Source organism: Gambusia affinis, linkage group LG03 (assembly GCF_019740435.1).
Source record: "Gambusia affinis linkage group LG03, SWU_Gaff_1.0, whole genome shotgun sequence".
NCBI classification, from domain to species: Eukaryota; Metazoa; Chordata; class Actinopteri; order Cyprinodontiformes; family Poeciliidae; genus Gambusia; species Gambusia affinis.
The window spans coordinates 2,086,292-2,113,314 of record NC_057870.1 but is presented as its reverse complement, the minus strand read 5'-3'; the positions used below and the strand labels follow the sequence as shown (position 1 = coordinate 2,113,314).

The 27,023-nt window shown below is 39.2% G+C and overlaps 1 protein-coding gene across 2 annotated transcripts; it reads right to left on the bottom strand.

Moving 5' to 3' along the window:
* Positions 1 to 248: 248 nt before the first annotated feature.
* lhx2b (LIM homeobox 2b) lies at positions 249 to 12,698 on the bottom strand. 2 transcript variants are annotated; one of them, XM_044110636.1, is made up of 6 exons: positions 11,976 to 12,698; positions 11,427 to 11,670; positions 10,093 to 10,295; positions 9,066 to 9,436; positions 6,503 to 6,708; positions 249 to 1,529 (listed from the first exon to the last, which is right to left on the bottom strand). In XM_044110636.1, exons 2-6 carry the CDS (start codon positions 11,607 to 11,609, stop codon positions 1,239 to 1,241), a joined length of 1,254 nt encoding a protein of 417 aa, XP_043966571.1. In that variant the 5' UTR covers positions 11,610 to 11,670; positions 11,976 to 12,698; the 3' UTR covers positions 249 to 1,238. The 2 variants fall into 2 exon arrangements, with proteins under 2 accessions (XP_043966571.1, XP_043966570.1); XM_044110635.1 differs by having other exon boundaries at positions 703 to 1,529; positions 9,066 to 9,433; positions 11,427 to 12,698.
* Between the last annotated feature and the right edge of the window lie 14,325 nt (positions 12,699 to 27,023).

Here is a 27,023-nt window from a genome sequence, read left to right as displayed (position 1 = left end):
TTTGATCATCAGTTATTGCCTAATCAATTAAGGATGTTAGTTCTATGTTCCATAAACTATCTAGGAGTTCCTTCAGGTGGTAAAATATTTATTAGCTGTGGCAAAAAACCCAACCTAAAACTAGGTTTGGCTGGCCTGTCAGTTGAGCCAACCTCAACCCAAACTGGTTGACCTGAAGAAAACATAACAGCTGATGTACTGGTTACTTCATATGATGAGAAGAAAAAAGATAAAAGATCTTAAAAGTCTGGTCCAGAAAAGCATGATATTTTTTTTGTCTTAATTACAGCAACCACTACAAAGTAAGTACTTCACCAGCAAAAGAAGTAAAACAAATAACATAAAGGTTTAATGTTCCAAAAGCGAATATTCTCAAAATTTGTGTGTCTTTGATTCTGTTAAATAAGTAATACCTGTAAATATGGATCCGGTTCAAACAACTGTACCTAGCAACAGTCCTATTCAGTTTCAGTGTTACTAGTTATTTTGCATCATATTTCTTCTATCAGCTACAGGATCTGAATAGTTTCTGGTTCACTTTAATCAGATTATAGTTTCATTCTTAAATGGAATTAATTCTGAATAAATATTAATTTCATAAACAAAAATTCCCTCCAGCGTATATTTTTCTTCAAATGAGAGAAATATTGATGCATTTATTTTGAGACACGTAAAAAACTGGAAGCCCACAAACACAGAGAACTCATTTAACTCATCCAGTTTTCCTACAGAGAGTCAGGTTCGACTGACTTCAGTCAGCAAAAGTGGAGCTGATTGGAGTTAAAGGCACATGGCAGTCATAGAATATTTTAAACTGTATTTTAATCTCAGGTTTCCAAACAATGAAAAAAAAAAGACCTTTCACAGTCCTTCTAACAGTGATTCTTTTACAACATAAATACTGTCCTGAAAAACAAATTCCCCAAAAAATGAAATCATTTCTTCTCAGCAGTCTCTCTTTGTGAATATTGAAAAATTTTAATCGGTTCTCCTCAGTTCTCAACAAGACAACATCAAAATAACAACAACCATTCCATCAGTGAGGCCCAGCCGCCTCACTATGTAGATAGTCTCTAATGGGGTCCTTTTGTTTCCTTCATGGTTCTAAGTCTTTTAAAGTTCTAAGGTGTTAACAGTGCTCACTTTTAGATCCAGAAGGATAATAAGGATGTGGAAAAAGTCTGAGTGTGCAGGGAGAGGTGGTGATGATGAGGGGTGAGGGGCTAGTGCTCTGACCATCAGAAGAGGCTGGTCAGCGTTGTCTGTGATGGGCTCCGGCACTCGTGGACGTCCATACCGCCCGGCACCGACGTGAGTACAGAAGTGACAGTAGGCATGGTGGGGTTGGTCAAGTCTGTGAGGGTGGTGGGGGTGCTGGAGGGGCTCATGGAGGCGTTGGAGATCTCAGAGGCGGGGCCTGAGGGCGTCCCACCCTGCAGCGTGGAACCGTCGGATGCTTTGTCCACCCCGGTGCTTTCCTGCCGCAGCAGGTTCCTCCTGAACTTGGCCCGGGCGTTTTGGAACCAGACCTTCAGAAGAAAGAAGAAGAAGAAAAAAAAAGAAGAAAACTTGAGTCAGAGTCGGTCCAAGATGGCATGGGGCCCTAAACAGGATTTCATTGAACTACCCTCAGCCGCCAAACATTTCTGCATTGCACATCTTACACAACCATTTTTACTGTACCTCAGCTAAATATTAGCGGTACAATATTACATTAATTAATTTTATAACTGAATGTGTGCTGCTTGAACCATTATATATTTATAGCAGCTGGAATAAACCTTCCACTGGGGTTTAATAAAATCTTAAGCATTACTAATATTTAAACGCCACAATATTTTCCTTCAAAGGGAAATTCGACTCATTTGACCAGCTACAGATTAATATCTAAAGTAATTCAACTTCCAAAAACATAACTGTCAGGTTGATTGGTCTCTCTAAATTCCCCTTAGGTGTGAGTGTTTGTGTGAATGGTTGTTTGTCTCTGTGTTGCCATGAGATGGACTGGTGACCAGTCCAGGGTGACCCTGCCTCTCGCCCGCTGACAGCTGGAGACCAGCACCCTTCCCAACCCCAATGGGATAAGGGTGTAAGGAAATGGATGGATGGATGGATGGATGGATGGATGGATGGATGGATGGATGGATGGACGGATGGATGGATGGATAATTCAAGTTCATTAAACAGGATAGTTCTAGAATAAACAGAAATTCCTTATGACAATTTTTTTTAGTTTTTTTTTGTTTGTTTTTTTTTTTACATCAGGTCTCCTTTAGAATTAGATAAATGTAAAAAAAAAAAAAAAACAGTTTTTATGTTTATCTGTAGATTGATTGAAGCTGTTCTGGAATATTAACACTGTTATATTACTACTATATTTGGAAAAACAAGCAAATGAGGATTTTTTTTAAACGTATTAGCAGTTTGTTATGTTACATATACAGTAAACACAGGATTATACTTTAATCTGGCAGATCCATCCATCCATCCATTTTCTATTCACCCTTTGTCCCTAATGGAGTCGGGAGGGTTGCTGGTGCCTATCCCCAGCTAACATTCTGGGCGAGAGGCGGGGTTCACCCTGGACAGGTCGCCAGTCTGTCGCAGGGCAACACAGAAAACAGACAGGACACACAACCATTCACACTCACACTCACACTTAGGGAGAATTTAGAGAGACCAATTAACCTGACAGTCATGTTTTTGGACTGTGGGAGGAAGCCGGAGAACCTGGAGAGAACCCACCATGCTCAGGGAGAACATGCAAACTCCATGCAGAAAGACCCCGGGCCGGGAATCGAACCCAGGACCTTCTTGCTGCAAGGCAACAGCTCTACCAACTGTGCCACTGTGCAGCTACTAATCTGGCAGATGTAGATCTAAAATCAAAATGTTTGTTTCTGAGAAGGCATCAGACACACAAATATCAAAATATAATAAAACTATTTAAAAGAAAGATCAGTTAAATTACAATTTATCTGTTTTTACTTCCTTTTTTTCAAGAAAGTGTAATTTATTGATTCACCTCCTGGAGTATTTTTCATTGACTATTCAATGGAAATTACTCTTCTTGACATTCGTTTTGATATGTTAATGTTTCTCAGTTTTGAGGACTGTTTTGCATTAACTATTAACACTCCTTGGGTTACTTTTAAAACGAGAAGAAATGAAAGTCCACTTCAAAGGTTGGAGAAGACCTTCAGCAGTCTTTCTGTGAGGTTCATGTCAGGGGATCATTGGCTTACAGATAAAAACAACTTAAAATGGCCTCTTCAGAAACCAAAAAGAAGAAGAAAGTTCGTTTGTTCAAACATCAGGTCTCTCTGACAGCCGCTCTTTGGATTTAACACAGATTAAATGTGAAAAGTCCATAAGCCTGAGAAATGCAGAGCTTGCATCAGAACAAGTTTATGCATTAGCAGCAAACACCATAATTACAAAATGCAGCAGGTCTACAACGTTCAATTTTCAATTCGACAAAAGGACTTAAGTGAAGATCCACGAGTGAATCAGAAATCTGAATCAGACACGTTTTCCTCAACTGGTTGAAATAAAGAAATAAAACTGGCTGCAGATCAAAAGGAAAAGGTTTTCAGAATTTGGTTTGGCAGGTCAGGCCTAAAACCAATGGAAATCAGTATCGATCAGGAAGGTCTGGTTAATACAGTGGCAGGTTTCAGGTTTTCATCAAAAAGAAGAGCTTCTGTAGTTCTCTAAGTTATTCTCAAAACAGAGAGTAAAGACCTCATGGTTAGAACTGTGGCGTCCCATTAAAAGGTCTTCGGTTTAAATCTCAGCTGGCATGTGTGAAGTCTCCATGTTCTCCATGTGCAGGTGAAGCTTTTCCCTGATTTGTTTCTCCCCAAATTCCGCTTAGCTTGACTGGTCACTTTAAATCACCCTGGCGTTTGGCAGTGTGTGTGTGTGTGTGTGTGTGTGTGTGTCAGGAGTCAGGGTTAGCGTCCTGCGCAGAGTGTGTGCCGTCATCTGCATCTTGACTGGCAGCACCAACCCCATCACTTCCTCCAGCCTCCTAACGCTCCGCCGTGGACAGCGTTAAGCAGGTACAGGATGCGAAAGGATGGGATTTAGAAACCGCTTTGGTGTGTATCACAACACACAACTTTGGCACAATCTCATTCTGTGATCGCCTTTAGCTCACTCTTTATTTTTCTGGCTTGCTGCTTTGCTGCCATCAGTACAGAAAGCTTTTTAAACTCTAAAGAAAACTGGGAGTGAGAGGGAACAATCGCAAAGCATTTTTCTTGAGAAAAGAACCTTCCATGTCATGGGAGACAGATATCAAAACCGAAGAGGAAGCAGAAACGTTTCACATAAACTAATAAACTAATGTCCACAGTTCTGTTGTTCCTGACATACAGCACACTGTCTTAAAAAAAATTCTTACGAAAGCCAAATCAAAAGAATGACATGATTACAGACGCCACACCAAACAAGCTGAAGAAGTGAGAAAATTTCACATGACTGATTCTATGCATTAGGATCAATTTTATATGGATTTATATAAAAATGAATGCGCTATTACACTTTAAGTGTTTTTCTTTGTTAATTCCTTCAGAAAATAAAACTACAACTAAAAGAATTCCAAGAAGATCTGTGGAGGAAGTTTCCGTTTCCTCTGTTTGGAGCCAGCAGTGAGCATAATATCTCTTTGTCTTTTTAGAGCCTATTTGCTGATGGTCTAGCTGGAGTCCGGGATAAAAGCAAGCTTAAAAACACAAAGCTGCGCTGCTCTTGTGCTGTACTGAAGTTATAAAAAGCCTTTACGTTTCACGGCTAGTCTCAGGAAAAATACAGCCTTTTCTTTTATGTTTGCACATAAAAATCCAGAGCCCATGGCTTCCTTTATTTGCCAATCCTGGGAGGAAATTCTAATTGACCCGTCTACAGTGTGTGGGCATAAAAGCAGCTGTGATTTCAGTTCATAGTCTCATGTTTGCTAAGCCGTTTTCCTTATCATCCCCAGGAACGACACTGGCCTCCAGCTCAGCACTGAAAACAGCCTCCACCAATTATTGTTTTTCTACACCAATTATTTGTAGTAATATCATATTAATAGGAAAATAATTGTAATAAAAAGCAGCGTGTGTGAGTGAGTGAGACAGAGTTGAACGCTGAGCCGAGTGTTGGAGCGTGTTAGCGACAGAATCATGACAGAGCCATGGGAACCGAGTGGCAGGAGAGGCTCTTCAGCCGGAATAACAGGCAGGAAAACGCATCAAAGCAAAACGACTACAAGCTCTAATTAAGGCAGAAGGATATATTCCTTCTCCTTTTCACGTTTTTCTTTTATTCACAACTCGTTTGTATTTCCTTCTTTCTTTCTTTCTCAGTTCCCCAGATAACATGTAGTACATGTCGTAGTGGAAATCAAACACCCTCTTGTGTCGTCTTTCCATATAGTGAAGAACATTTTCCTTCTTGTCCTTCAGTCACCATCAGAGCATTATATCACAATCAGAAATGCAGAGACGGAGCCTTCAGTCTGTAAGTAGACACACAATTAGCTTTCATCTTCCTAATTAATAAAACTGTAAATAAATCTTTAGTACTTCTATGATCATTCTTTCTTGCTTTATGTTTACGGTTTGGTTTGTTTTTTTCAGGAAAATTCAGAAATAACTGATATCCAGCCATCACTTAAAAATGTATTGATTTGCCATGGAAATAAAGAAGAATTTGTAGTGAGTATAAAGGGATTTTCTTATAGACCTATGTTTGTTTATTTTGACACTTTCTTACATTTAGTTAAAGTCTTTTAACCAAAGACTAATTCAGTTTTACAGTCACAAATCCTTAACAAATCCTTCAAGTGGCAGAAAAAAAGTCTGCCTCTTGTCCTCTTTGTCCCGTTTATCAGTGTGATTAAAACCAGACCAGAACAGATTTCTTCTTCTTTCAAAGTTTTTTTTGTTGTTGTTTTTATTCATTTACAAAAATTTATTCATTTACAAAAAATTTAAAATATTTTATCATAGTTATCATTTTAGATGAGTTTTATTTAAACTTTCAGTCATGACTACAATATTTTGCTAACAAAGCATTGTGCCATGTACCAGAACCTCTTGGTTCCAGACAGTGTTGTCCTCCAAACATTCGACATACAATGCCTGACAGTCATTTTTATTTAGATGTTAAATGTTAAAATATGAACTTTTTTTAGCCCGTTGGTCCCATCAGGTAAAGTTGTTTTTTTTCTTTAGGTCGACCGCTCTCTGTCTTTCACCTCTTAACCAGATTCACTTTGTTTAGACAGAGGACAATGCTGTCTTTCTATGTCTATTCAAAGGGAATTCCTTCAGAGAAATGTTTCCTGTCATATGTGTGTATTTCTGGGAGAATTAGAGAGTCACAACTTTGTAAGACAAACGAGAGTTTATAGAACGATGCAATATATTTGTGAATCACATCTTTATGATGTTTCCTTCCCTGTTCAGTCACAGAATGTGTGAACTAAGATGTGAGAGGCTGTGAGGGTTACCTGTAAGACCCGCTTGGTGAGGCCCGTCTTCTGGGCAAGTTGCTTCAGGTCCTTGGCGTCCGGATTGTGGTTAATGGCGAAGTAGGACTTCATGGTTCGCAGCTGGTGATGCTTAAAGGACGTTCGCATCCGCTTGGTCTTCTGACTGGAGCTGTACTGAGAGTCCCGGTCTATGGACTCACCGTCGTTCTCATTACAGCTCAGAGCTGTGGGGAACAAAGGTAACAGGGCAGGTTGAGTCGGCTGAACAGCATTATTATTATCGTTTTTATTCCTCTGCTGCTTTTTAGCTTGACCCTGTAGCATTTTTATGCCAGTCTCTTGTCGGGTCCGAGATCTCACATGAACCTGGTAATCAAATAATACAAGCCTCGGTGTGCATAAGCAACTTTTTAGTGCATCTATACTTCTAATAAAAGAACAGATTCCAAAGGTATATTCTGTGTACGCCCCACATGTGCTTTTTCTATCAGATGAAAAAAAATCTCAAAAATCTCTATGCCTCTAATATTAAATCACGTTATCATCTTTATTTTTAGCATGACAAAAATGAACATTTCTTGCTGTTATTATTTCCCTGATTTATCATGCGAGTCTGATGTAAAGAGTTTCCCTTCCAGCTGTTGTTCACCTTCCCCACCTTGCCACACAGACCAGTGTGCCTCATATCTCTGCCTCTTCATCCAGGAGAGAGGTGAAAGCGTAGCCTGGCCAAGCACACGCGCTCCCAAACACACAGCAACCACTGAGACAACAGCACACATACAGTATATTCATCCCAGCCTGCAAATTTCTTGGCAATATTCAAGGTGTTGCCGCATGCATAACAGTTCAATATCGGAATGTTGTAAATGATGAATATGAAGTGAGTGAAAAGCACCAGAATAACACTTTACTTAATTAGCCCATACGCACCAGGCAGAACAAATGTTGTTTTCCAGCCAAAGCATATGCTGAGGCGCTTTAACAAACAAAACAGAACCAAGAAAAAAGGGAGGAAAAAAAAACAGTCATCTTTATGCTGCTTTTCTACTAACTTAATGGTCCAGCAGCAGAATGCAGAGACAATGCTACCTGATGGGGCCCGCTGAGGGGGGTTAACCCGTATTAGGGTTAGTCAGGTTAAGCTTTGCTGCTGTTTCTAGCAGGAAACAGGAGAGGGCGCACTTCTTCTTCTTTCTCATCGCTCCTCAGTCATTTTCTTAAAGCACAAGTTTGTTCCAAAGTTAAACAGCTTTGATTTGTTGTGTGAATGGATTGTTTCTTTTTTTTTTTTTTTTTTTTTCTAATGAAACAGAAACACACAGACACAACAAAACCAGTAGCTGCTTCCAAAGCAGGAGAAAACTCTGTCCACTTGTTGCAGCATTTTTACTAAAACTGGATGTTATGTTAAAACTCCTTATGCATTCAAAGAGCAAAATTTAAATAATAATTTAAAAAAAACATGTCATTAATGCTGTCATTTTGTTTTGTCTAACTCTGGATCTTGACACAAATGTTACACATGTTCTGAAGACTGTGAGTGAGGGACGCCAGAAAACGCTGCTGTTATGAGGTTAGCATGCTGCCTGCTCTCTCTTCCAGTGAATAACCCATCAAATCACATCGATCTGGCTGCTACACACCCATACTGGCCTCGTCCCAATGCAAAGAGGTTCCAGAAGTGGGTGTGTTTAGTGTGTGAGTGTGTGTGGAAGAGGGCAAATGCAAAAGAAGGAATCAAAGGGGAAAAAATAGAAATAGAATTAAAACAAAACACCTGAAGAGAATCCATCTGTATGACCGAAAACAGGACAACAAAGAAACCAAACATTTGCTGAGATTTAACTGATTTAACTTCACTGGAAAAAGTTGTACATACCAAGGTTTTACTTGTAAAAATAATTTTAATTCTTAAATTGAGCAATTATATCAAACTGCAAAACACAACTAAATAAATATATATTTCTCTGCGCTTTTCTCCAAAAATATAGATCAAGGTTTTGTTTTTTGGGTTTTTTTTTTTGCTGCACACTTGCAGCCAACTTTTAATTATTTTTTATTTAAATTTCATGCAGAGGGACAGGTATGCACAGCAGATTTTTGTCTTTTTTTTTTTTTTTTTTTTTTTTTTTTTTTTTTTTACATTAATCTAGAGGATTATTGGAACATGTATAATTTTCTATATTCAGTGAACAGGGCACCGCAGGATAAGTGGCTGTATTAGTTATTTTAAATTAATGCTTTATGTTCTCAGCTCTAGAGAAAGAAAATAACCACTTATACTTTATTCCAAAATAGTTTCAAAATTATTTTCGAAGTGTTAAATTGTATGAATGTTTTTTTGTTGTTGTTTTCATTTCTTTATTATTATTATTATTATTATTATTATTATTATTATTATTATTATTATTATTATTATTATTATTGAGTCAAGACTGATGTTTACCTCTGCGTTTTAGTTCTGAAAGTAAAAACATTAGTAGTGTAGTAAAGTTTAAAAAAAAAAGAGAGAGAGAAAAAAAAAAGTACGTCTTCCCTTTTCGTGCCCACAAAAACATTTTGCAGACTGTTTCCTTACCCGCGTTGTATGCAGCCAGCTCGGCCCCAGGCCCCGGGCTCTTCCTCTTCCTGGGCCGGCCCTTCTGCACCGTGCCCACGCCGTTAAAGTAGGATAGTCCCAGCGCGTTGGCCGGGCCCAGGCCCTTGTGCGCCACAACGTCCGCGTGGTTAAAGTGAGTCTGGTATTCTCCCTGAATGAGAGTCTCAAAGTGCAGGCGGCAGTACACCAGGCTGTCCTTCATGCCGAAGTGGTCCCCGGTGGTCAGCATCTTGCTGCACGTGGTGCACGTGAAGCAGTTCAGGTGGTAGACAAGGTCCCGCGCGCGCATCACCATCTCCGAGGCAGAGATGCCCAGGTGGCAGCGCGCGCACCTCTGCACTGAAAATCTTCTGCGGACAAAACAGAGTCCATGAGCGGCAGAAGGCGACCCCGGTGACCCCCCGTGACCCCAACTCCAGCCAGAAGAAATTCTCAACATAAACTGCAAAGTTAGAACCGAGTCAAGTTTTTACTAATATCAACTTAAGTGAGATTTCTCCGTGATGCTCTCACACATTGCCACCCAGGCTCACTTCCGAATGGGTCCCTCATTAATAATAAACTGCGGCCTTCTCGTATTTTTTAAGAACTCTTCACCTGATATGTTCTCAGTAGAACAGTATTCTGAAATGTTCTGAGTGAATATCTCAGCGGAGCTTTCAAAAACAATTGCGTTTATAATCTCTAGTCACTTTTGTCTCCCCAAATTGACACAATTTTCATTTCCAAGCAGTTCGACATATACATTTTTTATTATTATTTTATTTCGTTTTCGCGTCCCCTAATTTTAACTTTCACAAGGAGAGAGATCAGCAGAGTTTGAGTCAGTGTAAAATTTTGCAGAGAAAAACTGGAATATTCCACTCTTCAGCGTGTTGATTAACCGCCACTCGAACACTAAATTGTCTATAATTACCTGTAAAACGCATAAAGCACATGCAGCTCTCTCTAAGCGTTTTTGCTCCAAACTCGATGAGCTCTCTCTACACGACCCCTTCCCTCCTACCTGTAGTAGTCCTCCTTGCAGTAGATGCTTCCGTCCTTGCTGAAGCAGGTGAGCTCGGACTCCAGGTTGAGTTTACACTCGCAGCATTTGAGGCAGCGCATGTGCCACTGCTTGTCCACGGCCAGCAGGTAGTAGCGATCCGCGATCTTCCTGCCGCAGCCCGCGCACAGAGCCACGCGCTCGCTGGTCACGCAGGGCATGGCCTGCAATGTGCACGAGGACATGGGGGAAAACGAACAAACAAAGAGAAGTTTATTTAGAATATAAAATATAGAACAGCTGAATGCTTAAACAGTGTAGGTCCAAGGATTTTAGAAGCCATTTAGCTCTTCGTGTTTAGCAGATTAAATCAACTATGATTGAAACCTCAGACTTGTCAATAATACATAAATATTTATTTCTGAGTTATCCTTTACAATAAAGCATATGTTTAATTTCACTGATGAATTATTTAATAATATTAACATGTAAACAGATTTGATTGAAGTAGATTTGCTTTATAACTCGACCGTTACTTTCTGTGTGCAGTCACTCTGCGGTGGTTCTATTATGGGCAGAAATGTATTTTCTTTTTCAAAATACACGTCTGCTGGTTTGTTAGGAGTTTCTGGAATTGGATGTTATTTTGCTCAGAGGCCTAGTAGATAATACACACCTCCAGGAATAAGGTGCACTTATTATTTTATTTCTGGCCCGCTGTGTTTCTTTAATTTAAATTACAACAAGAACATAGAAAATATATAGAAAACTTTCCTGCTGTTAAGAGCTACCTCGGTCACTTCAAGCAGAAAGCAAAACGACATATCTCTTTATATATATATATATATATATATATATATATATATATATATATATATATATATATATATATATATATATATAAATTGTGTGCGTGTGTGTGTGCGTGTGTGTGTGAGTGTGTGCATTTTTTTATTTAAATTGGCAAATTTGATCCTATTTGATGTTGCAATGTACGGTATCTGAAGCTCATCGAAATAGTAAAAATACTGTATTTTTGATGTAGTTTTTATTGAATAATTTCCTTAAATTATCTTAGAACTTTCTAAACTGCGGCCTGATATATTTTTGGACATTTTACTGCGACTAAGCCAAGTTTCCAAAGCTGCAGAATCAGCATTATTTAGGGAAAGTCTGGGAAAATGAAAATCTTCCTCAACAGTTGCGTACTCTGGTTTTCTTCTACGGCGATTAAAATCAGTGGAAGGCGGAACAGGAGCGCAGCCTCTGTCACATGTTTACAAGCGGCCATGCTGCCGACACTGGAAGCAGCAGAGAGAGAAGGCCAAAGAAAGGAGACAAGAAAAGTGTCCTACCGTCTCTGACTCGCCCATATCGATGGCCGAGCTGATGGCCGCCGACTCGCCCTTTCCTCTCCGCTCCATTTCCTCCACCACACCGTGCACATCGCCGCCGGGGAGGCCATGAAAAAGCATCGTTGCCGCAGAGGGGAGGATGTTGTAACTGTTCTCTTCGGATCTGCAAGCCAAGATGTCCATCAGAGGCGCAGAGCCTGCGCCGGAACGCAGTGGCGACGCTCAGTTTTCGGGCTTTTCCTCGCTGCCGATGACAAGTAAGAAATCCAGTTCAGGGATGGAAAAAAAAAAAAAAAAGAAGGAAAAATTGGACACGTGTTCTCCACACTACGTCTCATCTGCCAATGGCAACCATCATCCGAATCTCTGCAGTTCTCATTATTGATAAGCTCTGACTAATTCATTAACAGCCGCGTGGATTCCGAGTCTTTCATAAAAACAAAAATTTGAAAAATAAATTTTCTCTCAGGAGGATTTTTTAAAATTATTTTTGCTTTCACAAACTGCTTCTTCTATATTTTCTGATCCATTTGTTGGGAGTAAACATACCAAGTAGGGAAGCTCCCGTTGCACGGCTCTCAGCCTCCTCCTTGATGGGAGGAATGTTTTCGGATGTCGGCTCTGTGGAGGGGCACTGGCACAACCATCCGGGTTGTTCTGTGTGACTCTGGGCAGCAGCTTATACAAGATAACACACACAAAAAATACAACTATTGAGAGAAAAAAAAAAAGGTTGGGAGGAAGGATTCTCCTCCTGCGGGATCAACAGTCCAACTTGATTCTCACAGCAGCTGATGGAAACTACTTGCCCCAGCCACAGACAAAAACAAAAAGAAACACTAGTAATTGAAAACAAAAAACAAAACAAAACAACAACAACAACAAAAAAAACAAAAAACAAAAAAAAAAACAACACGTGGCCTCTGCGTGATAAAGTCCCGTCGGTAATCTGTGGGCAGCACTTTCCGTTGTACAGCCTGTTTTAGTTCTTGTTTGGGCTCATGCCTGAAGATGCGTGTGCGTAACGGCAGCAGAGGAGGAGGAGGAAGAGGAGGAGGAGGAGGAGCTGGCTTTACGCTCACTGACTGTCCGCTGAACCCCCCAAACCCGCCGGTCCTCCGTTTAAGGTCCCGGTAGAACCCTCCGCTCCTTATCTACGGGCCCTGTTGCGTCACGACGCAGCGCTTGTGTTCATTGGCTCTGCCGGGATATCGGAACAGTTCAGTTGTCTACTTTCACCGAGAAAGAAGCAGCTCTGAGAGAGCATGTGGAAGCAGCAGCAGCAGCAGCCGCGGTGCGCACTGTCCGCAGCTGGGGCTTGAAAACTCTCTCTCTCTCTCTCTCTCTGTATGTGTACGTGCGCGCTGGGACCTTTACACATAACTTTCTACCTCAGCCTCTCCAAAGCGATCTGCGCGCAACTTGTAAGGTCCCCCGCTTAAAGAGCTGGGCCATCCTTGATTTTTCCTCATTTTGTTTTAGTCTTCTTGAAATAGGTGTGAAATACAATTTGATCCGGCTGGATCACCTCGGATTTTAATCCCGAAGTTGTAAAAGTTCTCTCTACCAACCTTAACTAGTTTCCACTTGATGCTTTCCAGGTTTCTGCATCACTTCCCATGAGGCTGGCGTGGAGTAGAAAATGTTGCTCAGATGGTTTTTCCTCTATCACAACATAGATGTGAAGCTTTATTAGTTTTCGATTAGATTTAATAATTTAGAAATGAAGCAAATGCAATAATTAAAGGAAAACAACGATTTTATATATGTCGTGTTGCTGTCTAGTCAAAGTAAAACAGCGGTTTTATTTTAGCTCAATTTGGCAAATCGGATTTTCATCAAGAAGTTGTTAATTTTCTCTCCAATATCATTTTCTACTTGCTAGGAGTTGACGTCACTTCCCATGCAGGCTGGTGTTTGAAGGAGAAGTTGTCGAAGCGACTCTTCCTCCTAAATGGCCCTCTCAGCCGCCGTTCAGTTATTTATGAGAAAATGAAGGAAGAAATTAAAAAATTATATATATATATATATATATATATAAACTCAAATAATTTGTTTCATTATAAAACGTCAAAGATTAAAAATAAAAAAAAGTAAAACATTTTTTTCTTTCTCTTTTTGTTTTAATATTTTTCAACCAGATCCGTTGAAATAATTGCTGCCCATTTAAGTTTTTGCTTCAGCTTTATTATTATTATTATTATTATTATTATTATTATTATTATTATTATTATTATTATTATTATTATTATTATTATTATTATTATTATTATTATTATTATTATTATTATTATTATTATTATTATATAAGTCTATTTAAGCATGTTTTCTCTCCTCCCAGTCAGTCAGTGACTGGACATCATATCGACCCAGCAGCCTGACTGGTTCGTCCCTGCAGCTCCCAGACGGAGAGCAGCTCTCAACTGATCCCGGATCCACTCGCTCTAATTAGCTCTCCGCTCTTAATTGGAGATTCTGGGATGGAGCGTGAGGACGGAGGTGATTGGAAGGGGGTTGCGGAGTGGGGGGAGGGGAGGGGATGGGGGGGGCAGGGATGGAACCGCGTCATCAGAGGATGTGTTTGAGGTTTTCTCCAACTCTAAAGACGGTTGGAGAAAATGACACGTTATCACATCTCTGCTGTTGTTTAGAGGATCAGATTGAAGCAGGAGGTGAAGAGGCTGAAATCCATCCAGCTGTTCAGTCCGCCGCTCAACCTGCCGACCCGAACAGCCAGGCGCCAAATTCACTGTTTGTTCCTTAATGTTTCTCCACAAAGAAATACAATTAAAAGAAAATCCCCCCTCCCTCCCCAACATGCACTCCCACCTCCCCTCCCTGGTATAACAGCTCCCGTTTAGGCTATTGTGAAGTTTTATAGCACAAATATGATGTTAAGCTCCTAAATCCTCATGCAAATCACCTCCCCTGTAATACCTTTAATTGAATACATGCATATTTATCATCTGGGTTTTCTACCCGCTATAAGGCTGGCTTTATACATTAAACATAGCTGCAGCGCTCATGTCTGCAGGCGAGGAAGAAATGTGATATTAGGCAGTGGGTTGAGATTAAAGAATCAAAATAAATGTAAAAAAAATTCGGAGTTTGTATGTGTTAGTGTGAGAAGCTGCCATGTTCCCATGGATTGGCACTGACGCCATGTATGCTGTAATTATCTCAGTAACCTGAGCCAGAATTTCTCCAGCTTCAGCGCAGATCAAAAGAGTTAATAATAGTGGTAAAAAGTACTGCGCGGGATAAAATAGTCCTATGATGCATTTATTGTAAAAGGAGTAAATTACACACGCGCGCGTACACAGACTCTGTATTTGTTAACATGGGGGCAACAGACCCACATCTTCAGAGCAGGGGGATAAAAAGATGCCAAAAAGAGAATGAAAAGACAAGCCGTCAGCAAACTGCGCCACTCCGCCTCTTCTACCAGGCTGCTGCGCTACATAAAGAGCTCCTCATTAAGACTCGCACTATAAGTTTATGGCAACTAAATAAAAAAAAAAAAAAAAAAAAAAAAAAAAAAAAAAAGGTGCGTCGTTGTTCTCAGACAAACTGACCGCAGAGTGAATACGTGAAGCAAACTGAGGTACTACCTCCGTTCTTTATTAGAAACTACAGAATAATTCTATAACAAAGACAGAAGAAAGGAATAAACTGAGCAGAGGAAAAAATTACCGTCATTTGTTTTACATGTACTTACTCAACATTATTATTATTATTATTATTATTATTATTATTATTATTATTATTATTATTATTATTATTATTATTAGTAGTAGTAGTAGTAGTAGTAGTAGTAGTAGTAGTAGTAGTAGTAGTAGTAGTAGTAGTAGTATTATGTTAGGATTATTTTACACATTTCGTTTGTCCTAAAAGGGAAACAAATTAAATGAACTGGCTCAGGTACATGGTACAAAAAGAAGGACTGAAATAGCAATGAACCTTTTAATTTCTTCTCACAAGTTAGCATGTAAACTCTAAGATGCGCCATTCATTTGCAACAACCTCCTCGCCTCAGGGTTGGAAGCTCAGCTGGCTGCCAAGTTTGACTTCAGCATTAACACTGTGCCCGAGCTGATTAGAGATGGACGCAACGTCCTCAAACACAACTCTTACTACTCTGTTTAAGTTTCACCAAACTAATGCAAATGCTTGATGGAAGTTAAAAGGCTAAAGGCTAACAGTGATGCTAGCCTTACTGTTCTCTGCTGCACTGATGACAGTGGCGGGTGACTGAACAAACACCATCAGGTTTATTTTACATGTATAAAATGTATTGATGTAAAACAGTGGATCCTGCTTAATACATGTGTTGTCATAAGCATTTATCAATTTTTTCAATAATGTCACACAAATATTCACATATTATTATTATTATTATTATTATTATTATTATTATTATTATTATTATTATTATTATTATTATTATTATTATTATTATTATTATTATTATTATTATTGTTGTTATTATTAATTCATTTATTTATTTATTTATTTGCTTAAAACTAACAATGACAATTGTTTCCTTAATCAGCTTTGTTGGATTAAGAGGCTCTTAGCGTTGTACAAAGACATGCAATCCATCATAAAATAATGCAATTAAATATAAATAAATAAATAAATAAATAAATAAATAAATAAATAAATAAATAAATTCTAGGAGTGTTTTTATTACATTGCAGACTTTAAAACAGTTTCAATAATACTGAATCTGCAGTACAGTGTCTGTACAGTTTGATTTCCATGGGAATTCCTGGAGCTCCCTCCTGATGACAGGAGCATGCAGTGTGCATCTGGGACGGCAGCCAGACGCTCTGCCGATCTTCCAGCTACACTGCCATCAGTAGAGGTCCAGGTTGGCTGGCGGTTCTGTCTAGTGATGCTTTTTGTCAATCTGATCACAGCTTTGGGTCCAGGGGATTCCAGTTTGGGTTGTGATGCAGCCTGCCAGAATATTCTTAGAGTCCTTACACTGAACATCCTCTGTGCCTGCAGAAAAAAGAGCTGTCCTGCAGTTATGTGATGCTTCAGCTCAGATCCTCAACAATGCAGATCCCTGATCCTTGATGCTTCTGTTTGCCTTTCCAACCCCGATGTCAGTCTCTTCCAGCCCTGAGCTCAGGCTGATGTTGAGCAGTCGCCTGTTGTTGACCTGCAGCCCATCATCAAAAATACATCAACAGATGAATAATTCATTCTTTTAAATAGATATAGTAGCAGTATGAAAATTATGGGATTGGCTGTTCTATGATTTTCCTGGAATTTTCTCATTTACATTATTTTAAAGTAAGGCAATTTCATTTGTATACCACCAGACCATTCAAAGACATAAAGATTTAGAAGCATTAAAAAGAGTTTAAAACACACAGAAAATACAGTACAATGATAACTTACTCAAATGAAACAGCAAATAAAAACGGTCACTTTTTCAATACGATTTTAAGGCTTAAAAAGGCTTTAAAGTAGTTTGTGGTTTGATACCTTTGTACAAGACAAAAGTATCAAACCACAGCAATATGTACATTTACATAATTTTACAGTCATCAGTTATTAGAGAATATATGTGACAATATAACTCCAAATCAGCAGAAAACACAAGACAGAAACAGAACACAGAGTTTTTCAAGGGGCAGACAGAAACACTATAAGTGCAAATTTTTTAATGGGTTCTGCTTTACCCATAAAAAGTATTCACCTCTTTGGATATTTTCTTCTTTTCATATCCTTAAGAAATCAATTATCATCAACAAATTTAGGCTTCTCTGTCAAACAAAAATATTACTTTGATGCCAAAGTGAAACTGTTTCCTCAAAATAATGACAAAAATGTCTCCTGCATTATCACTGTGTGTGAATGCAGAAGAGTTAAAAACCATTCAGTTCCTCCAAAGAAAACAGTGATGTGTGGCCAATGTGAAACTTTTAGCCAACAACTGCACACACAGAAGCAGCACTGAGACTCACCAAAAGAACCTTATAGCCCAACCCGGGAGTGAGAATGTGTTGTATAACCACACTGGAAACTGAGGGGGCAGCATCATGGTCTGTCATTACTGTTCATCAGATGAATCTGAGCTTTTTATTAAAGTGGAGGAAATGATGAGCAGCTAAAAATACAAGGTCTGTCAGTTTGGACCCAACACCTGCAGCTGTCCAAAAAAAAAAAAAGAAAAGGAAACAAAAAGAAAACATCATTTTAGCTGAAGGCAAAAAGAAAACATCACTTTTCAACCTCATGGTGAGTTCAAGGATACATCAAGACAACAACACAAAAGCTGCACCAGAAAAACATGTTCTAGAATGGCCCAACCAGAGTCCAGGACTGAATCCAACACAAAAGACGAGCAAGGACTTACAGAAGATTGTTGACAAGAGATGGATTTAGAGACAATCCAAGTCCCTTGGATTGTCTCTAAATCCAAGAAACTTAGAGATCTTTTGCAATTCAGATGTAAAATTTTACCAAGTTAAAGTTGCGACATGCTGGTTGACTTCAACAAAAGAAGAATGATACACACTATTTGTTTTTATAATGAGATTGTTTTACACACATTGAATTCCAGTCACTGATTAGATTAATATTGAAGGTGGTTCTATGCACTGGATTTCATTTAGGGGTGTTAGATTAAAAGAGATTATCTTGGAATAATTTTTCTTCTGCTTCACAACTCTGGACTAATCTGTGTCACAAAATCACAAAAAACATTGGATTTTGTGAAACAATGTGTGGGAACGTTCATATGATGTGAGTACTTCTGCAGTGCACTGTATACATTTTTCTAATTTGTTAATGTACATATAAAAAAAACATTTAACACTGATTGCAAATAGATTTTGTTTATTGTGGGTATCTAAAACTATGATTAATTAAATCAGCAGGCCAATAGTCTGTCCTTTACTAATTACATATTAAATAAACCAAACCCATGCTGTACAACTTAATCCAGTATTTTTATTTAGCCAGAGATCATGAACGTTGCATAAGTGAAGAGAGGCACTGAACCAGATTTAGCCATTGGCTACTTTCCATCTGTGGTTTAAAGGCAAGTGCAAACCAACCCATCTCACAGCTAGTTAGGCAGTTGGCTGTAATTGTGAAGCATTCACATGTTACCATTCTCAAATTTCTTATCATCCCATCAACATATTCAAAATAGTGCAGCTTTTTGGGATAAAACCAGATCAATAACAACGTTTACCCTAACCTGCATCAACAGTTGGGTTTTATTCTTTCTTTTAGTAGGAAATGGGATCTGATCTGAGATCAGGCTTTAGGTTTTATGGAGTCACTGCAATAAATTTACTGAGTCTCAGTGTGAGTGACTAACTTTACAGTTTTTGTTGACAATTAAAACCTAGTGTGTGTGTGTGTGTGTGTGTGTGTGTGCGTGTGTGTGTGTGTGTGTGTGTGCGTATCTGTTTGTGTGTAATTGTTTCTCACAATTTTTCCAATAAGTACTACATTATTGCTCATATGGGGCCCAAAGCGAGGACCCCATATGAGTGGTCCTGTTTTGGGTTTGAGATCAGGTTTTAGGACTAAAGTGTGAATTGAGTTCAGGTCCCATTTAGGGAATCAAAGAAAAATGAATGGAATCTCATGCAAAATCCTTGTGAGGATAGAAATAAATACTATGTGTGTGTTTGTGTGTGGGTGTGGGTGAGCAGGACAGGGTGCCATGTTGTCAACAAGCAGAATGCTGATGCAGCTCCTCTGATTACTCTTTGTCTTGTAATGATTTCCAAACTAGATGCTCATCAATAACACAAATCTGCATTTTCTCAGAAAAACATCTTCCTCGTCAGGCTCCTGGCATCTTTTTGATCTCTCCCAGTGTTTTAATTGTATTCTGCATAAAGGTAGAGTGGGAGACGCTGGGGTGCGTGGCTTTAATGTGATGCTGCTGTGTGGAGGTGGGGAGTGGGTTACATGGTCTCTGAGGAGAGCTCGGCTTTAATTAAGAACAGGAACAAAGCAGGGGAGAGTGAAAACACATGAAGAGTGTATGCGTGTGGGTGTGTGTGGGTGTGTGTGTGTGTGTGTGTGGAGAGAGATCACCTAATCACTGTGCGTGCTACATTCATGCCACTGCTGCCACGTAAGCACAGCGTTGTGATGTCCTGGAAGAGTTCCATGAGTAGAAACAGAGCAGTTCAGGCAGCACACCTGAGCCTCTGGCAGCGCTCTGACCCACAGTCTGCTCCAGGAAGGCTCTGTCTACAGCAGGAGCATCAGATATGACAGAACCACCACATGGAGTCAGTACAGGCAAATGACATTATCAACTCTGTGATTCCCAAGCCAACGATCAGGCTACAAGATGCAGTCACAGCATTAAGAGATTTAGTTTATGGATAAAATAGATGAGATTCTCTTTTTCTGCTCGTTGAAATCATAAATGTTTGCTATATTTATTTATTTATTTTTTCCCTAACTATTTATTTTTGATGTCAATTACTGTAAAAATATCTTTTAAAATTCCACCATATTTCTCAACAGAGTTATTCAACTATTGTCAAAATGTGATTTTTAGCTGGTGAAATGTGATAAGCTATTATTATATGAACATTAGTACTTTTGGTTTAATGTTGTTTCTTCGATGTGTGAGATTCAGGAAGTAGTTTTTTACTTAAACAGGCAGCGCTGATGGAGTCGACTAATAAACAGCTACCAGCAGGCTGGCTAACAGCACTCAGCTCTAAAAGCAACAATAAAACATTTTTAAATGTTAAGTGTGGCAGCATGTTGGGTCCTGAGAACTTTTATATTCTATGAGAATATACATAGGTTTAAAGCTGCAGTATGTAACCTTTCTGAACAATGTGTTTTTTCTATTTGATGAGATTGTCTCTCTGCTGTGACAAAATAATATGAAAAATCTCCCCTTCCTCCTCCATGTGGCCCTACTGCCATCTGCAGAAATACACCACTCATGGTTAGAAACAACCAATCAAAGCCAGGAGGAGGGTCTTAGCGCTATCCATCACCTTGTGTATGTGCTGCTCAATGTGCGAATGGTAGAGAAACAGTTTACCTTTACACAAAAACTCTTTATCCAATGTCATCAGTGCTCATGCTATCTAGCCTTAGCATTCACAGAAGGAAATGTTACTAGCTTTAGCCTAGCACAGGTGAAGGGGGACGTCTGAGCAGTGCTGAGAACCTTCTACTGATTCAAATTGTCTTATTTTGTCTCTTTGGTGAAACAGATAACAAGTTACTGCACTGATGCTGAGATTGATGAACTAACAAGTCTGTTTAATTGTCCTTAAAGACTCATCAAAGACTGCAGGAGTCATGCATGTGATGTAATTGTTTAATAGAGGCAAAGTGTCCCACCTGATAACAGGAAGCACCTTTCTGCCATGGTAGACAGTACCAGCACCTTGAAAACTGTAAAAACATAAATAAAGGGACATGTCAAAAAGCTAAAAAAATAAAATAAAATAAAAATCAGATAAAACTTGAAATAAGTTAATCTAATTTAAAGTCAAGTTATTTCACACAAATTCAACACAGTATGTCAATGTGCTTTACAAAAAATAAAGTCAGGTCAAATCAGTCCAATCAAACATATTTTTCAGTTGATCCTAGTTATGAAATAATGCAGTCAAGTTATGTTTATTTAAATTTGTTAAAAATATTAAAGAGACCCAGAAAAAATGTTTTTTTCCCATGACTCATAACGACATATTAAGCAAACATTTTGTTAATAATTGACCTGAACATGTATTTAAAGTAATTACCACATCTCTTGGCAATTTCTTTTATAAACAACTTTATTAATAAATAGCGAGCATGAGCGTCACCAGTGATTATGATAAATATAAACTGTAAACAAAATTTCTGTTAACTAACAACAAAGTAGCACCATCCTGCTGAGTGCAACAGGCTTTGTTTCTTAAAATGTTCAGCCATAGAAAAAAAGTAACAAGGAAGTAGACGTCTCGCTGGTCCATCAAAACTGACAGCTTTTAATGTTTAGTGGTTAAACCCCCCAGTCAAATGACTGCTGTTGGGACCCATGTTGAATATTATACTATGTCTTAGATTGACTGTGCAGAAAAGTGTTGTAGGCACATAGCATCCATGTTGTATGAAGCCCAGCCTCTCCTCAACAGGCCAACCAGCAGACCTGTTTTGTGTTTTAAGTTTGATTGATTGTTACCTTGATCTTTGAGTAGCTCTTGCTTAAATTTAGTCATCTTTCACAAGAATATGTAAATCCATAATTTCCACAAGATGTAATCTGACATCCACAATAATATATTAAACTTCTCCAGGAAAGATCATGTCTGTTTGCCCCTGTAACACATTCCAGAAATCAGAAGTCCTTTTTTGCTTAAACATGTTTGTGTTTAAAGGAGAGCTAAAATGTAGATGACAATTGTGATGAAGGATGGCAAAAGTGTATCTACCAAACTGACAAAATAAAGTTAAGGACTTGACTTAGAATATACATGACTAGAATTAATATGGATGAAAGGTGGCTGATAGCAACAATAAAACAACAAGTATCCAGAAAGAGAACAGGAAGTTAAATGGCACCACAGATAGGTGACAAGCATAGAAAGACACAGGTAAAAAAGATGTGGCTGACTAACTGAAACAAGAGGTAAGCTGAAATTCAGCAGACCTCATAATAATACACAAATATAAGAAACATAGTAAAAGCTAACTTGGAGTGAGAGTAGAACTAAAACAGAAGGAAATCTGGGGCATTGAACCTGGCAGGAAAATCTCCAAACCTTGGAACAAAACAGAAGAAAACTGGATGAGAAAAGAGACAGAGTGGGACAGAAACAGATTTAACATGACCAGAAGGCAACTTCACAAATGAAGTGCACAATCACCAAGACTGGAGCGCAAACTATGAAATATTGTGAAACAAGACATGGAAGGCAGAACAGAACAGAAAATGCTAATGTAAATCAACCATGAACAAAATAATCCCATATTATCAGAAAATAAGCTGAGTCCATAATACACGAAAGACAACAGAACTGTGAAGACAAGACTAATAAAGCAAAGACTATGAACACAAAACACCAGCAGACTGTATAATAAAACCCAAAACCAAACCACCAGACCACGTGACAGTTTGAGGAAAGGGAGTTCCTTAAAAACATGGATTTGATTGTTCTGCACAGATTTTTGATCTCTGCTTGTTAGAACATATTTGTGATTAATTAGAACTCCAACATGTGAGCCAACATCAGTGTTTGACCTCATGAATGTGCTTCTGGTAAAATGGTCAAAAAATCCCACTAACGTCCCCAAAGAGTTGAGGCTATTATTGCTGACATCATATTAAGTAAAATAGATTTAAAAAGTTATGTCACTGAAGTTCATGGGTTTAAAGGAAAATTAGCAAATACTTTTAGGAACATAGTGCATACCCAAATTGAAAACTGTTTACATTTTTGTGAGTCTCTCTGAAATCAAATATTTCAATTTATTCAATATGGATACATAGTTCAAACAGGATGGGATGTGTAGATTGCAATAGGATAAATGTCTTTGTCCATAACTAGAGTTACATGCTAAAAATTTTTGAGGAATCATTAATTTCTAAACCTTGTGCGAAACTTTGATCTTACAGCTAGGATATTATTTCCTCCTTTGTGCATTATGTGTGTAATGGTCGGACTAATCAAAGGTTCCTAGCTAGAAAAATTCTTCACAGCGTTCAGACAGAGCAGAGGAAACCAGGAGGGAAGCTTCATCAGGATGTTAATCACTTTCTACTATACTGTATTATGTTCCCAGTCTCTTCAAAGGTGCAGCTGAAGCCATTTCTCAGTCAGGGGCCTGGAGCCCACATCATACTAACTGCTTAAGGAGATGGAGAAAATGTTAACTTTGCAGCAAAAATGTCTTTAAAAGTGCCATGTGATCCTCTAATTCCTGTGAAACCCGACAACTGTTGCATCTTGAATGGAGATAAATCAGAACGGGACATTGTCTGTCTGTGCTCTGTTGTATCACAGGGAGGTAGCGGTGTTTCTCTGCTGGTTTTGTGTGCCAGCACTCTCTCATCCCAGCTCCTGTCAATCAGGCCCAGACCGCAGGGATTACAAAAGACACTCATTCTGCCACTGGAGCCCCTCTTTAGAGAGCAATTCTAAAACTTACATGCCTCTTATTTGTTGGGTCAAAGGTTAAATTGCTGACCCTCCCCTCCATTCCTCCCTCTCGCTCTCCCCACTGTGACCAAGCTGTACTCCAAGTCTTATATTTACATGGATTAGAATCCTTTCACGCTAAAGAAAAGACCTGGTTCACAGTCAAAGCCCGAGGAGCAGTCCATGCTGCCCGAGTGGCCACATTATTCACCAGCAGACAATGACCATATTGTAGTTATGGGGAAAAGGAGGGGGCAAGAGGAAAGAGAAATCCCCCCCTTTTGCCATGGCAAAGTCCTACACTTGTGCCACGAAGAGGGGAGGGCTGAGCCTCATCCGCTTTTTCAAGCAGAGCAAACAAAGCCTGCCCACTGTGAACAAGATGAAGATGTCAAAAGCTTTTAGTAGGGAGGAGGGGGCAGGCTGGGGTAGGATAAACCAACAAAACAAGTGAAAAAGGCCTTTTTCTCAAATGGATAAATCCTGCTAAGTCTACATTTCCACATCAGATTTACTCTCTCCAGTAACGTCTCCTCTCCCCACTTTCAATTACTCTCCCAAACCCACAAAGGCACAAAGGGAGGCTCCAGATTTTTTCAGAAGGAAATTTGACATTCTTTATAAAGCAGTAATGACACTGACACAAAATAAATCATTTTACATACAGATATAATAGTGTGTCCTCATAAGGATAGGCATACAATGAAAGACACAAAAGAACAAAATGAGCAAAAAAGAAATACATATAAAAAGGCAACTGAAATGAAATGATAATTGATGATGCTTTGGGTATGGTGCATTTTAACGTAAGGAGGTGCAGATATTCCACCACAACATCCACCTATGGCAGTGTGACACCTCAAAGGACACAAGCCTCAGGCAGTGTGGAGTGAATGACATAAAGAGGCCTGGTACACAGCCACGGCCAATTCACATGCAAATGGCCGGTCTTGCACTGACTCTGATTAACTCCTTGTGAGTTCATAGTTTCTCTGCTAACAGAGATTTAGCTGCTTTTAAATGAAGCAGTACATGAAGTGTGGAGAGACAGAGAGCTGGTGGTAAACCTTTTCTGTAAAGCCCCGTCAGGACATAATGCTACCTCCGTCTTATCAGGCTAATCCACCTCACAGATGCAGGATGGAGACGGCGCAGCTACAAGGAACAACAAGAAGGAGACAAAAGAAACACAGATCTGTTGTTTCCAGGTCCGACCCGGCAGCAGGAGTCCTCCACAACCGCATGGCTGAACCGAGTTCAGCGTATGAGTCTGAACCAGTGAAGAGCTCTGAGCCCGGTGGATTCTATGAACAAGAATGGGGTCACGTTATTCTGCTGCACTGCTTGAACTGCTTTTCAGCCGTGTTTGTAAAGTGTTGCAGCAGTAAAAGATGTTTAATCAAGTAAAACTCAAATCAAGCGGAAAAAAGGCAGCGAACGTGATCGAGACAGAACCCAACTGGAACGGTTTCAGAAAGGGGAAAAGAAGAAAAAAAAAAACTTACATTCAGATGCAAAACCTTTGCTAAATTATTACAAAACAAAAATATTTATTTCTACTTCTATCTGAACATAAAAATAAAACACACACTTCATGTGTGCTACATACAGCGATGTGCAAAAAAATGATCATTAACTCTATGCAGAGTTTCCAGCTGACTAAAAATTACTTTCAGTCGTCCTAACTTTGTTACTGTCGGTATTTTCACAGTGCAGAAAATCAGAGGTGTGGACTCCAGTCAAATGATTTGGACACAAGTCAAGACTCTTAAATTTAATGACCTGAGACTCGATAAATGATATGATAAAATCACAAAATACTTTGAGCTCAACTCAGACTTGTAACATGATAGGACAAATATTGTTAACTGACATAATTTAACAAAGATTTTCTGAATCAATGAACATAATTCTTTATATATTGTAACATTGCTTATGAATTTCTTTTGTAATGCATTTCTTTAATTTTTTTCACGAGTTATTAATACACTTCACATAAAAACTGTCTATGTCTGGTATTTTGGCTTGAAAAGAGTTAGTAATATGGTGACATTTCAAAATATTATCTACACTCACACTTAGTGTGACAATTTTAGTTATGCTTTAAATCCCTCCAGTGAAAGTTATGCAAAATATTTGATGTTTAAAAATGACATAAATAAATGCTTTCTTTTCTTTTTAATGGTGTTGTTTAAACAGTCCTTCTATCACAAATAATCTAACCTAAAAGCTATGCCCTTTAACTTTATTTATCATGTTTTGCTTTGTTAAGAATGAGTATAAGATGTGGATAAATTGCCTGAATGTGACTTTTGTGCAGCTTTGATTCCTGCTCGTTGGTTGCTGTGCCACCCTTAGCCCCAGCAGCAGCACCCTGCATGGTATAGCTCTGCTGGTGTGAAACCAGAAGAATAGCCTTTGTCAAGGTGTACTCGCTTCAATTCTCACTCATCTCCCCTGGCATAGGGGTGTTAAATTATATGCTCCAGAGGACCCCGCATTCATATTTTTACAAGACCCAGGTTATTAGGCAAACAGGCTCTGCACATGTCCCCTGCTATGACAGTTTTCACAGTCAAGGATTTCGACCTTTATTTCCATCCAACTACCGCCTGCACTCCCCTTCGCACCCACTGCGACACACACGTACACGCACCCACATGTACAACCCCTACCAGCCATTGCTAATTCTTGCTCCCTGTCCCTCTAACTAGGCGAGAGCCTCTAAGTCTGCAGAGGGTGTGATCACAGGGTAGTTGCTCTGGGTGTAAGACTGTAGGCAGGAACGGCTGCAGATCTAAACCTCCCAATCTACTCGGTGGATTGACAGCCGAGCCCTCAACCCCCATCCTATTCTGGAGTTTTATTTTTGGTGCCCTTTTGCTTAGTTCATAGAAGAGAAAAACTGTTTCTGATGGCAATTTGTTCCTGAAGAGGAGACAAATTATATGTGTAAGCTTTGCCTTTGTACTCGAAAAAAATGCCTTTTTCATAACCGAAAAACGAGCCTGATGAAAAGACCAAGGAACATCAAAGTGGTCCGCCCTCCAACAGAAAGGTTAAAAGTTGAGCTTCAACACCGACTCTCTCGCATTCTTCCTGGCTCGATTCTCATTAGCCACTCATTTTAATCAGATGCACCATCAATTAGCATGACTTTTCTATGCGTTTGATGCTTGAAAGTTGGATCTCAAGGACGCCTAACTTTCAGCGTACTCAGATGTGAGGCAGGGTCAGTGAAGCATCCAGTGCTTGCTGCGCTTGCGGGGTGTCTGCGTTTTTTATTGCCACGAAGGAGGAAGTTGTTAATTCTGAGACAGACAGGGTTCAAGCCTGCTGGACAGCAGAACATGTATGTTTAATGGGAGTGTTTTGAAGTGGAGGCCAAAAGGGGGAGGGGTGTTACCTATGTGAACATTTTAGACCAGTCACAAAAAACAAACAAAAAAGTCTC